At 44.7% G+C, this 16,349-nt stretch overlaps 1 protein-coding gene across 1 annotated transcript in view; it reads left to right on the top strand.

Annotated features, from left to right (window-relative positions):
• The window catches only part of kcp (kielin cysteine rich BMP regulator), a 176,061-nt gene that overhangs the window by 82,002 nt on the left and 77,710 nt on the right, over positions 1-16,349 (top strand). Inside the window, exons 19-21 of the mRNA XM_062982751.1 lie at positions 2,714-2,807; positions 5,336-5,488; positions 13,609-13,715. Of these exons, the coding sequence (XP_062838821.1) occupies positions 2,714-2,807; positions 5,336-5,488; positions 13,609-13,715 (354 nt within the window). The remainder of the gene's footprint in view (positions 1-2,713; positions 2,808-5,335; positions 5,489-13,608; positions 13,716-16,349) is intronic.

Raw genomic sequence — 16,349 nt, 5'->3', positions numbered from 1 at the left:
CCTTCTTTCTCACCCCGAAGGGGACTCAGGGCGGATCACATTATATACATATAGGGCAAACATTCAATGCCCATAAACACATCAAACCAAGACAGAGACAGACGCAGAGGCAATTTAACCTTCTCCTGAGGGGATGTTCGATTCTGGCCACAGGGGGGAGCAGCTGCTTCATCATCCACTCTGACGGCACTTCCTCATTCCAATGTCATAAATTAGTTAAACTTGCCTCCCCACTTTTTTTTATAAGTGGTACCTTATTTCCTACTTGATAGATGCAACTATCTTTCGGGTTGCTAGGTCAGCAACGAGCAGGGGCTATTTTTTATTTTTAATTGATGGGTGCTCACCCTGCCACGGGCTGGCCTCGAACTCATCACCTCATGGTCAGAGTGATTTATTGCAGCAGTCTGCTTACCAGCCTGTGCCACAGCCTGGGCTGATTTATCTATCTATTTGCAGTATTTATATCCCGCCCTTCACACCCCAAAGGGGACTCAGAGAGGATCACAATACACACATACATGGCAAACATCCAATGCCGTTTTTAGACATACAAGACAAACAGACAGATAAAGAGGTATTTTCGGTATCCTCCAACTTCGGCGCCTGAAGGTTATGCTCGATTCCGGCCACAGGGGGGTGCTGTTGCTTCATCCACTTCATCCACTATGACGCTGGAGCCTCCGGTGGCCTAGGGGATAAAAGCCCCATGACTTGAAGGTTGGGTTGCTGACCTGAAAGCTGCCAGGTTCGAATCCCACCCAGGGAGAGTGCGGATGAGCTCCCTCTATCAGCTCCAGCTCCATGCGGGGACATGAGAGAAGCCTCCCACGAGGATGGTAAAAACATCAAAAACATCCGGGCGTCCCCTGGACAACATCCTTGCAGACGGCCAATTCTCTCACTCCAGAAGCAACTCCAGTTGCTCCTGACATGGAAAAAAAAAAAAAACGATGACGCCGAGCCCTTTTTGATCATAGTATTTGTCAAGGAATCGGAAACCCCGACTTGATTGATGAGCTAGGTCTCGCTTTAGCTCATCCCGTCAGACCACTTTGCAAACGGCGAAAGTGGCACCAACCAAGAACGACAACTTTGCTGATTTATATCTGCTGCTTAAAATAATACAATGTACCATTTCAAATATACAATATATCAACACTAAAGTAGAATCAAACATGGGAGTATTAAAAATAACACTATGTAACCATTTGTTTCTGTTCTCATTTGAAAGAGTTATTTCCTGTTTAATGGTGCAATCTTTACTTTGAAAATACAGTAGAGTCTCACTTATCCAACATAAACGGGCCGGCAGAACATTAGATAAGCGAAAATGTTGGATAATAAGGAGGGATTAAGGAAAAGCCTATTAAACATCAAATTAGGTTATGATTTTACAAATTAAGCACCAAAACATCACGTTTAACAACAAATTTGACAGAAAAAGTAGTTCAATACGCAGTAATGCTATGTAGTAATTACTGTATTTATGAATTTAGTGCCAAAATATCACGATTTATTGAAAACATTGACTACAAAAATGCCTTGGATAATCCAGAACATTGGATAAGCGAGTGTTGGATAATGAGACTCTACTGTAGTTGATATACTACAGAAATTTGGTTTTTGATGCCAGGAACTATGTTGAATTGGTTGAGACACCATGAGATATTACCGTATATACTCGAGTATAAGCCGACCTGAATATATGCCGAGGCACCTAATTTTATCACAAAAAAACTGGGAAAACATTGACTCCAGTATAAGCCGAGGGTGGGAAATTTCAGAAATGAAAATAGATACCAATAAAATGACATTAATTGAAGCATCAGTAGGTTAAATGTTCTTGAATATTTACATAAAGCTCTAATTTAAGATAAGACTGTCCAACTCTGATTAAATCATTATTCTCATCTTCTTCAATGTAAATGTGCTTATGTATCCTTTTAATAATAATAGAGTAAAATAATACATGTAATAATGATAATACTAATGAATACAGGAAAATAATACATGTAGTAATAAATAGAGTAAAATAATAAATATAATAATAATAAGATCAGAGTGAAATAATAAATGTATTAATAATAATAATAAAAATAGAGTAAAATAAATGTAATACAGTAGAGTCTCACTTATCCAACATAAACGGGCCGGCAGAACGTTGGATAAGCGAATATATTTGATAATAAGGAGGGATTAAGGAAAAGCCTATTAAACATCAAATTAGGTTATGATTTTACAAATTAAGCACCAAAACATCATGTTATACAACAAATTTGACAGAAAAAATAGTTCAATACGCAGTAATGCTATGTAGTAATTACTGTATTTACAAATTTAGCACCAAAATTCATCACGCTGTATTGAAAACATTGACTACAAAAATGTGTTGGATAATCCAGAACATTGGATAAGTGAGACTCTACTGTAGTTGATATACTACAGAAATTTGGTTTTTGTTGCCAGAAACTATGTTGAATTGGTTGAGATGTACACCATGAGATGTTAATTGAAAAGCTAAAGCCAAATGTGTTGCAGGATGATGTCCCTCCTGCAAAGACAAACTTTTTGCAGTTTAACAAACTTTTGCCCATGTTTTTATGATAGAACCAATTAGGAAATAACATTGACAACCCAGGAGCAGTTGCAAGGGCCTTGCTTTGTATCTCAGCTACACTTCTCTTGACGCCTTTCTCTGTTTTCTGGGCAGGAAGGGAGTGTCCGGTGCCAGGAAGAGGCCTGTCCTCCGCTGCTGTGCTCCCATCCGCTCCAAGAGCCAGGCCACTGCTGCCCTTCCTGCAAAGGTGACTCTTGAACCCGGGGCCTTTTGTTTGGGGCAGATGGAATAAACCAGGCCTGGGCCAGCTTCGGCCTTCCTTCCAGGTGCCTGATCTATATACGAGGGTTGAATGAAAAGTAATGCCTCCACCTTCATTACTTCATTACTAGCTGGATGAAAAAGGAGGGAATGTTTTGAAGAGAGTTCAGTCTGTAATCGGAGGAATTACAGGGAAAGACTGCTTCTGAGATGGTTAGAACCAGGGAAGTTCAAATCTGAGTCTGTGCTCTGATGAGGCACAGGGAAGATTGATTCTAGGTTGATGGGATCAAGGAGACTCAATTTTTCATTTTGAGTCGGTTTTAAATAAGTTTGGTGACTTATTTAATGTAGTCTGTGTCCTGTAAAGGCACAGAGAATCTGTGATAGTATATCACAGGGGTGACTGTGGTTTGAAGTCACTGGATAGTCCACGTTTCAGACTTTGGGAACCAATCCCAGCTGGACTCAGAGAGATCCATTGAAGTAACAGTTAGAAAGGAGCAGAGGAATAGGTTTTAACTACTTTAAGTAAAAGAAGTGATACTTTAGAGCAGGGGTCCCCAAACTAAGGCCCGGGGGCCGGATGCGGCCCATTGAAGCCATTTATCCGGCCCCCACGGCACAAGGGCAGAAGGGGGTTGGGCTAAATGACCCAAGGGGTCTCTTCTCCTCTTACCACCATTATTATTATTATTATTATTATTATTATTATTATTATTATTATTATTAACACAACAAGATGAGTACACAGCAGACACTCTGCTGGCTGTTGTACTGGATCACACGCCGGACACTTCCCAAGTGTCTAGGGCTGTGTGATGTATCAGCGAATAATGCGTGCAGATCCCAGTAAGGTGGCCTTCTGCAGCTGGCAGATGGTAATTTTGTCAGCGCCGATTGTGTTTAAGTGCAGGCCAAAGTCTTTAGGCACTGCATCCAGTGTGCCTATCACCACTGGGACCACCTTGACTGGCTTGTGCCAGAGTCTTTGTAATTCAATCTTTAAATCCTCATATCGTGTCAGCTTTTCCAGTTGTTTCTCCTCAATCCTGCTGTCACTTGGGATTGCAACATCGACAATCCATACTTTGTTTTTTAACACAATTGTGAGGTCAGGAGTATTGTGTTCCAAACCCCTGTATTATTATTATTATTATTATTATTATTATTATTATTATTATTAACATTGAGGCTGGGTGGTCATCTGTCAGGGATGCTTTGCTTGTGCTTTCAGTGCACAAAGGCAGAAGGGGATTGGACTCAATGGCCCAAAGGGTCTCTTCCAACCCTTATTATTATTATTATTATTATTATTATTAGTATTATTATTAACATTGAGGCTGGGTGGTCATCTGTCAGGGTGCTTTGCTTGTGCTTTCAGTGCACAAAGGCAGAAGGGGATTGGACTCAATGGCCCAAAGGGTCTCTTCCAACCCTTATTATTATTATTATTATTATTATTATTATTATTATTATTATTATTATTAACATTGAGGCTGGGTGGTCATCTGTCAGGGATGCTTTGCTTGTGCTTTCAGTGCACAAAGGCAGAAGGGGATTGGACTCAATAGCCCAAAGGGTCTCTTCCAACCCTTATTATTATTATTATTATTATTATTATTATTATTATTATTATTATTATTAACATTGAGGCTGGGCGGCCATCTGTCAGGGATGCTTTGCTTGTGCTTTCAGTGCACAAAGGCAGCAGGGGATTGGACTCAATGGCCCAAAGGGTCTCTTCCAACCCTTATTATTATTATTATTATTATTATTATTATTATTATTAACATTGAGGCTGGGCGGCCATCTGTCAGGGTGCTTTGCTTGTGCTTTCAGTGCACAAAGGCAGAAGGGGATTGGACTCAATGGCCCAAAGGGTCTCTTCCAACCCTCTTTTTTATTATTGTTGTTGTTGTTATTATTATTATTATTATTATTAATTATTAATTATTGCTCGGTGGCCAACTATAGTCTGGCCCTCCAACGGTCCAAAGGATCGTGAACTGGCCCCCTGTTTAAAAAGTTTGGGGACCCCTGCTTTAGAGAGTTGATGCATCTCATTCTAGTATTGTAACTGTTAATAAGAATACCTCTAAGTGAGAAACAACATTGTAACCACCAAGCTTGTGCCTGAATAAACTTGTTATTGTTCTTCCAACATCTAAGCCTCTGTCGCATATATTCTAAGCCAAGTTACGCTACCATCTAAAGTGAAGAAGAAGAAAGAAAAAAAGAAAGAAAGAGGTCTCCTCCCTGAGTCTGGTGGTTGCATCTTTCCTAATTGGTGGCAGTCGTTATTAGTTCTTTACAAATTTGGGGCAGCGGGTGGGATAAAAAGATTCCCCCCTGCCTGAAGGAGCCTTCGATATTCATAGTTCCTTACAGGGACAAAGCCTGATTTTTGTTGTTGGGCTTAGGTTGACTCTTCTTGGGGACCAATGCAGCTTCTTAATGCCAGGCTTAACATACATATTAACCTGTCTCTTCTTCCCTCTGGACTGTGTCCAGTCTGCATTCTGGACAGCATTGAGTTCGAAGACGGCACCGAATGGGAACCCGAAGGAGAGCCTTGCAGGACCTGTGTCTGCCACCAGGGGGAGCCAGTCTGCAGCGCCGTCCAGTGCCCACCAGTTCCTTGCCAGCATCCAGCCCAGTTGCAAGGTAAAAGCATCCCTCAATCCCAAATTAATTATAATTATAATTATTTATTTTTATTTATTTACAGTATTTATATTCCGCCCTTCTTTCTCACCCCGAAGGAGACTCAGGGTGTGTTATGATTGAGCCTCATGGCTCTGTTACTGACAGACGTGGGCGTAAGACTCCTCGGGAGTCAGATACTCTCGAGGAGCGAGAGAGAAAAAGACTGCGAGACATATTTGCAGCACCATCTGACGAAGAATCTTTCGAAGGGTTTACGGAGAGAATGGAGGAGGGGCTGGTTAGCTCAGAGGAGGATGAGATGGATTGGACTCGGGTAAGGGAGGAATTGGGGGCCACTGGCCATGATGGGGCAGAAGATGAATGGGGACCTTCAGGATTAGACCCATGGCTTAGCTGGAGGGATGGGACGGGATCCACAGCTGGAGATGCTGTTGGGCGTAGTCAGAGGTGTTCCAGCTCTGACGAGGAAAGTGATGAGGAAACGCCCGGGTTAAGGAGGACAGCTGACAGTGATGAAGATTTGTAACTGGCATAAAATGGGGCTTGGGAGCAATTGCAAATTGCGTCGGGCAAGGTAATCTGGGCAAACGCTTGGGATCCGTGTGTGTGTGGGACGCTTCCCTGAAGACTTGTGTGCTTTCCTGTGCTGAGACGTAAGTTGATTGGAATCCAAGGTCAGACGGCGGGAGGGATTGTGTGGGCATTTGTTTGTGCAAACCTGTGTTTACTCTTATTAGCTTGACCTTCCGTCGTCTTTCTGACGGACGCCATCTCCTGCTTTGAGAACCCGGACTGAACTGACCACGGCTTGTCTTCCCCCCCTTCTTGGACTTGGAAAAACTACAAACGTCTGCTTCTGGCTTTGATCTACGGAACGGAACTGGTCTACTCTACTTCTACAATCCTTGGCTGAATTGCTCGTGTTGGAGATCCTGTCTACTGTGTGTGTGTGGGAGCGACGCAAGTTACTCTAAGCACAGTGCTGGCAGCAGAGAGGAATCTGCTGCCAATTAGTTGCATTCTTTGTATCTTTTGTTCCTTGGCTTTCGTTCTGTTAATACCTAGGCTGAAGCAAGCAGTTTGTTTTTACCCGGATTAAACTCCGGTTTAATCCGGTTTATCTTTTGAACATTTACTTTTGTCCCTTTTTGCGCTTAAAGGCAAAAACTGCCTGGCCCTTGTGTTTTTACGGGCATTTTTGAGTTCTGTAATCTAATAAACTCTGTTACTTTGAATCTTGTGGCGTTCTGTCCTTGACAGATTGCCCGACGCCCATAAAAAGTTTATTGCAGCAATAAACCCGTCAGGAAGACGATGGATGAGTTAAGAGCCAAAGTAGACCAATTGCAAACGGCCTTTACCGTAAGCCAAACAGCTTTTGCTGTGAAAGGACATGTTTTGACTCCTGAACGCTTTGACGGAACCAGGTGCAAGTTGCCAACCTTTTTGGCACAAGTGGAGCTTTATTTTTCTCAGCTCAGTGCTCATGCTTTTCCTACTGACACTAGTAAGGTGGCTTTTATTTTGAGTTTGTTGACCGGTTCCGCAGGACAATGGGCCACTAATTTAATTTTGGGAAATGACCCAGTCAAGGACAATTTGAATAATTTCAAAAAGTTGTTAACTGATACTTTTGGGGATCCTCTCCGTACGGAGAACGCTGGGTGGGCCCTGTATCGGTTGAAACAGGGAAAGGGGACTGTTTTGGATTACTTAAATAAGTTTAACCTGTATCGCCACCAGCTGGATTGGGGGGAAAATGCATTCATGCTTTTATTTACTGCCGGGTTAAGTGATATGCTCCAGGATGAATTAGCACGCTTGGAGCCGGCTGAAAGCTGGGACGCCTTAGTAGCTAAGGTGCTGCGTTTAGACGCAAGGTTCGAGGCTCGTAAACACTCAAAAGCAATGTGTGCGCCACCCATGCATGTAACCAGGGCACCTGTGGTGATGGGGGAAGAGCCCATGGAGCTTGGGGTCTTTAAAAAGCTGTCTACAGAGGAAAAGAGCCGTAGGAGGCAGCTGGGCTTGTGTTTGTACTGTGGGAATGCTGGGCATTTTGCCAAAAATTGTAATGTGAAACCTTCCCAGCTTTCGGGAAAAGGCCAGCCCTAGTGCGACGTGAGTCCAACGCACTAGGGCTCCTCAAGCAGTCAACTGAGGGGAGGAAGCATGTTTTCGTACCCATTACATTATCTGTTGGGGGAAGGGAACTTGTTTCTACTCTGGCACTGCTGGACTCAGGAGCTACGGTCTCCTATGTAGATATTGAGTTTGCTAAGAAGCATGGCATTCCTAGAGTGCGCAAGGCATGCGACGTGTGGGTGGAGGGAGCAGATGGGAGACTGCTGGAGACTGGGGTGGTTAACCAGGAAACCTCAGCAGTAACGTGGGAGGTGCAGGGAGTAACGGGAACGTTTGTGTGGGATATTACGAGCTTGCCTCGATATGATGTGATCCTGGGGATGGATTGGCTAGCTGTAGTAAACCCACAAGTGGATTGGGCAACACGTAAAGTGATCTTAAAGAGGCAGGATTGTTGCACTCTAAACGTTACTCATGCTGATATGGAGGGAGTGCCTGCTGAGTATGGGGAGTTCTCTGATGTATTTTGTAAAAGAGAAGCGGACAAATTACCACCGCACAGGCCATATGATTGCGCCATCAAGTTGGCAGAAGGTGCGAAACTGCCAGCAGGGAGGCTGTATGCCTTGACTGTACCGGAAAGGCAAGCTTTGCGGGAGTTTTTAGATGAAAATTTAGCCAAGGGGTTTATTCGCCCATCTAGTTCTCCAACTGCGGCACCAGTATTCTTTGTAGCCAAAAAGACTGGGGAACTTAGGCTGGTCTGCGACTATCGGATCCTAAACAAATACACCATTCGGGATAGGTACCCGCTCCCTTTAATCTCGGAACTGTTATCAAGGGTGCAAGGGGCTAAGGTCTTTACCAAGCTTGACCTGCGGGGGGCTTATAACTTAATCCGTATACGGGAAGGGGATGAATGGAAGACGGCATTTAACACGTGTTTCGGATGCCACGAGTTCCGAGTCATGCCTTTTGGGCTTTGTAATGCTCCTGCGGTCTTCCAGAGGTTCATGAACGATGTGTTCAGGGACCTAATTGACCAATTTTTAGTGATTTATTTGGATGATATCTTGATTTTTTCTAAGGACGAGAAAGAACATCGTCAACATGTCAAGCAGGTTCTGCACCGACTGCGGGCTAATGGGCTTTTCGCCAAGGCTTCCAAATGCGTCTTTCATGTGCCTGAAGTGGAGTTCCTAGGTCATGTAGTGTCAGGTAGGGAACTTAAAATGGACCCACATAAGGTTGACGCCGTCAACTCATGGCAGGAGCTGAAAACTAAGAAGGATGTACAAAGGTTCTTAGGTTTTGCTAATTACTACCGGGAGTTTATTCCGAATTTTGCAAAGCTCACGGTACCTTTGACGCAGCTTCTGCGCAAGAAACAGCCATTTGTGTGGGGGCGGGAAGCTCACGAGGCGTTTCTACAACTTAAGTCTAGTTTTCAATCGGACAACATACTAACCCATCCTGATGTTGACAAACCGTTCGTGGTAGAAGCGGACGCTTCTAGCTACGCGTTGGGGGCTGTATTGTCTCAGAAGGATTCCTCAGGGACCTTGCGTCCCTGTGGATTTTACTCGCGGCAACTAACACCCTTCGAGCAGAACTATACCATATGGGAGAAGGAGTTGTTGGCGATTAAGGTGGCGTTTGAGGTGTGGCGGCACTGGCTTGAAGGGGCACGGCACCAGATCGTGGTCAGATCTGATCACAAGAATTTAGAGCACTTGCAAACAGCAAAGAAGTTAAACCAGCGTCAAATCCGATGGGCTTTGTTTTTCTCCAGGTTTAACTTCAAGGTGCAGTTCGTAGAGGGGAAGGCAAACTTGCGGGCCGATGCTTTATCCCGCAAGCCGGAGTTTAAGACCAATGAGCAGGTTGTATGTCAGACCATCTTGCCTACTGCCTCTCTGTGTGTTGTAGATAATGAGCTCGGGTTACATGACCAGATCCTTGAGGCTCAGAGGGATGATGTGTGGACACAGGAGCAACTGATGCTGCTCTCAGCAGGTAATCGTACCATACTGCCGCATCTACAAGATCAAGACGGAGTATTGGTACGCAGGGGGCAGGTCTACGTACCAGTGGGGGCCCTCAGGTTGGAGGTGATTAGAGCCCACCATGACGAACCCATGGCTGGGCACTTTGGCAGATTCAAGACCGTGCAGCTCATTACCAGGAGCTATTGGTGGCCAAAGATGCGGCAAGACATTCTGCGCTTTTGTGACAGCTGCGCCGTTTGCCAGCAGAGTAAGACGCCTGTTGGGCGCCCTAGAGGGTTGTTGTCGTCTTTACCTGTTCCGGACAGGCCATGGCAAATCATTTCCATGGATTTCATTTCAGATTTGCCTAAGTCTGGGGGTTATACTTGTATTTGGGTGGTGGTGGATTTATTTAGTAAACTGGCTCATTTTATTCCTTGTTCAACCATTCCGGCGGCCCCTACGTTGGCCTTACTATTTACTAAGCACATCTATCGTTTGCACGGAGCACCCGAGGTGATTATTTCAGATAGGGCTCCGCAATTTGTGTCACGCTTTTGGAAACATTTCCATGAGTGCTTGGGGACTAAATTAAACGTTTCTTCAGCCTTTCATCCGCAAACGGATGGACAGTCGGAACGGGTTAATGGGCTCTTAGAGCAATATCTGCGTTGTTTTTGTTTAGATCAACCCACGGCTTGGGTGAAGTGGTTACCGGTGGCGGAATTTGCTTACAACAATGCGGTGCACACGTCTAGTCAGCATACGCCATTTGAGTTAACTTATGGTTTTCACCCACGGGGAGGTGTGGCGCCGTCGACCAATGTGGTCTCTTCGGACCCTGTGTACCGCTCTACGGAAATGGCTGCATTGCACGATGTTGCCCGTCGCTTACTGTTGGAAGCTAAGGCAACGCAGAAGACTCAGGCTGACCGCCACAGGCAGGCAGGGGAGGAATTGGAAGAAGGGGATTTGGTGTGGTTATCTTCCAAACATATTAAACAGGCTGGGGGAAAGTTTGCGCCTCGGTATTTGGGTCCCTTTCCTATCGTTAAAAAGATTTCTTCCGTTGCGTTTCGTTTGCGTTTACCGTCTAGTTTAAAGGTCCATCCAGTCTTTCATCGTTCGCTGTTGAAACTTGATACCTCTAGTCGTCGTGGTGCTATAGCGGAGGGTATCACTGCCACTTCTCCGCCATCGGGGGAGGAGGCCTTTGTGAGAGGGGATAGTGTTATGATTGAGCCTCATGGCTCTGTTACTGACAGACGTGGGCGTAAGACTCCTCGGGAGTCAGATACTCTCGAGGAGCGAGAGAGAAAAAGACTGCGAGACATATTTGCAGCACCATCTGACGAAGAATCTTTCGAAGGGTTTACGGAGAGAATGGAGGAGGGGCTGGTTAGCTCAGAGGAGGATGAGATGGATTGGACTCGGGTAAGGGAGGAATTGGGGGCCACTGGCCATGATGGGGCAGAAGATGAATGGGGACCTTCAGGATTAGACCCATGGCTTAGCTGGAGGGATGGGACGGGATCCACAGCTGGAGATGCTGTTGGGCGTAGTCAGAGGTGTTCCAGCTCTGACGAGGAAAGTGATGAGGAAACGCCCGGGTTAAGGAGGACAGCTGACAGTGATGAAGATTTGTAACTGGCATAAAATGGGGCTTGGGAGCAATTGCAAATTGCGTCGGGCAAGGTAATCTGGGCAAACGCTTGGGATCCGTGTGTGTGTGGGACGCTTCCCTGAAGACTTGTGTGCTTTCCTGTGCTGAGACGTAAGTTGATTGGAATCCAAGGTCAGACGGCGGGAGGGATTGTGTGGGCATTTGTTTGTGCAAACCTGTGTTTACTCTTATTAGCTTGACCTTCCGTCGTCTTTCTGACGGACGCCATCTCCTGCTTTGAGAACCCGGACTGAACTGACCACGGCTTGTCTTCCCCCCCTTCTTGGACTTGGAAAAACTACAAACGTCTGCTTCTGGCTTTGATCTACGGAACGGAACTGGTCTACTCTACTTCTACAATCCTTGGCTGAATTGCTCGTGTTGGAGATCCTGTCTACTGTGTGTGTGTGGGAGCGACGCAAGTTACTCTAAGCACAGTGCTGGCAGCAGAGAGGAATCTGCTGCCAATTAGTTGCATTCTTTGTATCTTTTGTTCCTTGGCTTTCGTTCTGTTAATACCTAGGCTGAAGCAAGCAGTTTGTTTTTACCCGGATTAAACTCCGGTTTAATCCGGTTTATCTTTTGAACATTTACTTTTGTCCCTTTTTGCGCTTAAAGGCAAAAACTGCCTGGCCCTTGTGTTTTTACGGGCATTTTTGAGTTCTGTAATCTAATAAACTCTGTTACTTTGAATCTTGTGGCGTTCTGTCCTTGACAGGGTGGATCACATTGTACACATATAAGGCAAACATTGAATGCCATGTAACATAGAACAGAGACAGAGACAGACGCAGAGGCAATTTAAACTCTCTCCAGCTTCCAGCTTCCTGAGGGTATGCTTGATTCCGCCCACAAGGGGAGCAGCTGCTTAATCATCCACTGCGACGGCCACTTCCTCATTCCAACGGCGGCTGGATGATTTTTATGGTGTTGTAAATTAGCCTCCCCACAAATAAGTGGTACCTAAATTTCCTACTTGATAGATGCAACTATCTTTCGGGTTGCTTAGGTCAGCAACGAGCAGGGGCTATATTTTATTTTTAATCCTTGGGTGCTCAGTCTGACAGGGGCTGGCCTTGAACTCATGACCTCTTGGTCAGAGTGATTTATTGCAGCTGGCTACTAACCAGCCTGCGCCACAGCCCAGCCCCAATAATTATAATTATTTATATCCTTCTCTTAACAACACTCAAAACCATAATACTAAATGTGCATATAGAATCATAGAGAGTTGGAAGAGAGCCCCAAGGAGCATCCATTCTAACCCTCTGCCTTGCAAGAAAGGCACAATCAAAGCACCCTCAACAGATGGCCATACAGCCTCTGAGTAAAAACCTCCAGATATTACACAACTTGATTTGAGTAAGGCCTTTGGCAAGGTTCCCCATGATATTCTTACAAGAAGCTGATAAAATGTGGATGGGGCAATGCTATTCTCAAGTGGATTGGGTATTGGTTCAGAGCTGATTGGCCAAATGAATTTCAGCAGGAAGATATCTATAGTACTAGACTTTGGCAATGAAAATGAAATGCACAGATCTAGGGCGAGAGACACCTGGCCTGGGAAACAGACCATGGGAAAGGGATCTAGGAGTCTTAGCAGACCACAAGAGGAACATGAGCCAAGAGTGTGATGCGGCGGGCAAAAAGGCCAATGCGATTCTCGGCTGCATCAATAGTATAGTATCTTGATTAGTATAGTCTAGTATCCAGTCTGAGGGAAGGAATAGTATAGACTGCAGTTGATGCAGCAGTCTATCTCTTCCAAGCCAGCACTAGAAAGACAATCCTGCTCAAATTCCTAATGATGTAAAGGGCCTGGCTGTGGCGCAGCTGGTTAGTAGCCAGCTGCAATAAATCACTACTGACCGAGAGTTTGTGAGATCAAAGCCCGGGTCGGATTGAGCTCCTGACCATTAATAGCCTAGCTTGCTGTTGACCTAAGCAGCTCGAAAGACAGTTGCATCTGTCAAGTAGGAAATTTAGGTACTGCTTTATGCGGGGAGGCTAATTTAACAAATTTACAACACCATAAAAAATTTCCAGCAGAGTGTGGAAAAATGAGGAAGTACTCCATCAAGGACTCGGTGTCACAAGTGGATGGTGAAGAGGTAGCTCTTCCTGTGGCCGGAATCGAGCATACCCTCAGGAAGGCGGAAGCTGGAAAATGTTAAATTGCCTCTGTGTCTGTCTATATATGTTGTATGTCTAAAGGCATTGAATGTTTGCTTTGTATGTGTGCATTGTGATCCAGCCTGAGTCCCCTTCGGAGTGAGAAGGAAAAGCGGAATATAAATACTGTAAATAAATAAAGTCTGCTTTGTATTTCGGACTTCTTCATTGATGACAGGAATCCTCTTCTTGCTCCTCTTCCTCACCAGGCGCCTGCTGCCCAGAATGCCAGCGATGCTCCTACAACCAGCGGCTTTACAACAACGGGCAGGAATTTCTCGACCCCGATAACCTTTGCCAGAGCTGCCAGTGTGCGGTGAGATCCAGGAGGGTTCCTTTTACTAAATAGATACATGGGTGAGAAAGTATACAAACCCAGCAGCTGGGAAAGTGACTATTTTGGATTAGCACTCCCACAATCCCCAGCCAGGCGGGTGGGTTCTCTGAGTGGTAGAATCATAGAATCATAGAACTGGAAGGGGTTGGATTAGGTGGCTCTTGTGGTCTCTTCCAACTCTTTGATTCTATGAAAGGACCCCCAGAGGGCATCTAGACCAACCCTCTGCTCAGGGCGGGATCTCCAGCTAAAACAGGTAACAGCCCAGTCTCTTTTGGAAGTCATCACAAGAAAGAGACCCCACTATCTCTAATAATAATAATAATAATAATTATTATTATTATTATTGACACAACGACGTTGTATGACACAGCAAACAAGATAGATATGCTGGATTTCGTTTCACAAAATCACAAGTCGAACACTTCCCAAGTGTCTAGGACTCTGTGATGTATTTTCGGACGATGCGTGCAGGTCCCAGTAAGGTGGCCTTTTGCAGTTGGCAGATCGTAATTTTGTCAATGTCTATTGTCTCCAAATGCCGGCTGAGATCTTTTGGCACGGCACCCAGTGTGCCCATCACCACTGGGACCACCTGCACTGGTTTCTGCCAGAGTCTTTGAAGTTCAATCTTGAGGTCCTGATAGCGGCTGAGTTTTTCCTGTTGTTTTTCTTCAATGCGACTGTCACCTGGGATGGCAACATCAATGATCCAAACCTTGTTCTTTTCCACAACTGTGATGTCTGGTGTGTTGTGTTCCAGAACTTTGTCAGTCTGGATTCGGAAGTCCCACAGTATCTTTGCATGCTCATTTTCCAATACTTTTGCAGGTTTGTGATCCCACCAGTTCTTTGCTGCTGGGAGGTGATACTTGAGGCATAGGTTCCAATGAATCATTTGGGCCACATAGTTGTGCCTCTGTTTGTAGTCTGTCTGTGCAATTTTCTTACAGCAGCTGAGGATATGATCAATGGTTTCATCGGTTTCCTTGCACAGTCTGCACTTTGGGTCATCAGCTGATTTTTCAATCTTGGCCTTAATTGCCTTTGTCCTGATGTCTTGCTCCTGGGCTGCAAGGATCAGGCCTTCTGTCTCCTTCTTCAGGGTCCCATTCGTGAGCCAGAGCCAGGTCTTCTCTTTATCAGCTTTTCCTTCAATTTTGTCAAGGAACTTTCCATGCAGTGTTTTGTTGTGCCAGCTGTCAGCTCTAGTTTGTAGTGCGGTTTTCTTGTACTGGTTTTTTGTCTGCTGTGCTTTGAGGATTATTATTATTATTATTATTATTATTATTATTATTATTATTATTATTATTATTATATCACACAGTCCTAGAAACTTGGGAAGTGTTTGACTTGTGATTTTGTGATACGAAATCCAGCATATCTACCTTGTTTGTTGTGTCATACAATATAATATTAATAATAATAAATAAATAAATAAATAATTTTATTTTTATACCCCGCCCCATCTCCCCGAAGGGACTCGGGGCGACTTACATGGGGCCAAGCCCAGGCAAAACAGACAATGTAACAAACTCAACAATAAAACAATCTCTCAGTCTGTATTATCCAAATAACCTCATTGTGATTCAGATTATTCAGCCCTTGGTCTGTCCCGTATTCGGCCTGTTCAACCCACATTTGCCAGTCCTTGTATTGCTGTCCAAAGTCCAGTTGTCAATCATCATCTTTCATAGAATCCTAGAATTGTAGATTTGGAAGAGACCCCCCAAAATCCATCCAGTCTAATCTTCCATCTGCCTTGCAGAAAGACACAACCCAAACCCTCCCAACAGATGGCCAGTCAGTCTCTGTTTAAAAGCCTCCCAAGAAGGAGACTCCACTGGACAATTAGGCAGTCTATATTCCAGTAGAGTTGGAAGGGACCCCCAAAGGCCACCCAGTCCAACCCAGTTTAGCAGTGCAGGAAGGCACACCTGAAGCACTCCTGACAGATGGCCATCAAGCCACTGTCTCAAGACTTCCAGAGAAGGAGACTCTACCAGACTCCCAGGCAGCAGCAGATTACACTGTCAAAATCAGGCCCCTTCTACACTATATAAAATCCAGATTATCTGCTTTGAACTGGATTACATGGGAGCGTGGACTCAGATAATCCAAAGCAGATCATGTGGATTATCTGATTTGATAATTTGGGTTATATGACAGAATAGAAGGGGCCTTAGTAGACCACAAGATGTGCTTGAGTTAAGAATGTGATGCAGCAGCTAAAAAGGCTAATGCGATTCTAGGCTGCATCAAGAGGAGTCCACCAGACTGAGAAAAATCATATTATTACTCTATTCTGTTTTGGCCAGATCTCACCAAATAATAGTCCTGATGTTCAGCTGAAACTTGCCTTTCTGGAACGTAAAACAATAAGACTGAGAAACAACAGTCCTGTTAATGAAGGCGGAAATATTATTTGCCTTCTTTGCTGCAGCATCACACGGATGGCTATTGTTCAGCTTGCTATCAGTAGTGAACCCAAGGTCCTATGTGTATGTATGTGTGTGTGTATAGTCCAATATACTCTGTTTTCCAATCCCTGCAAGACTCACTGCTGGACATGAATCTGTACACATGAAAACACAACTATTTGGGTCTTGGGGT

This window comes from Anolis carolinensis, chromosome 5, assembly GCF_035594765.1.
Source record: "Anolis carolinensis isolate JA03-04 chromosome 5, rAnoCar3.1.pri, whole genome shotgun sequence".
NCBI classification, from domain to species: Eukaryota; Metazoa; Chordata; class Lepidosauria; order Squamata; family Dactyloidae; genus Anolis; species Anolis carolinensis.
The sequence above is the reverse complement of the archived record's forward strand: the minus strand, read 5'-3'. Positions and strand labels throughout refer to the sequence as shown.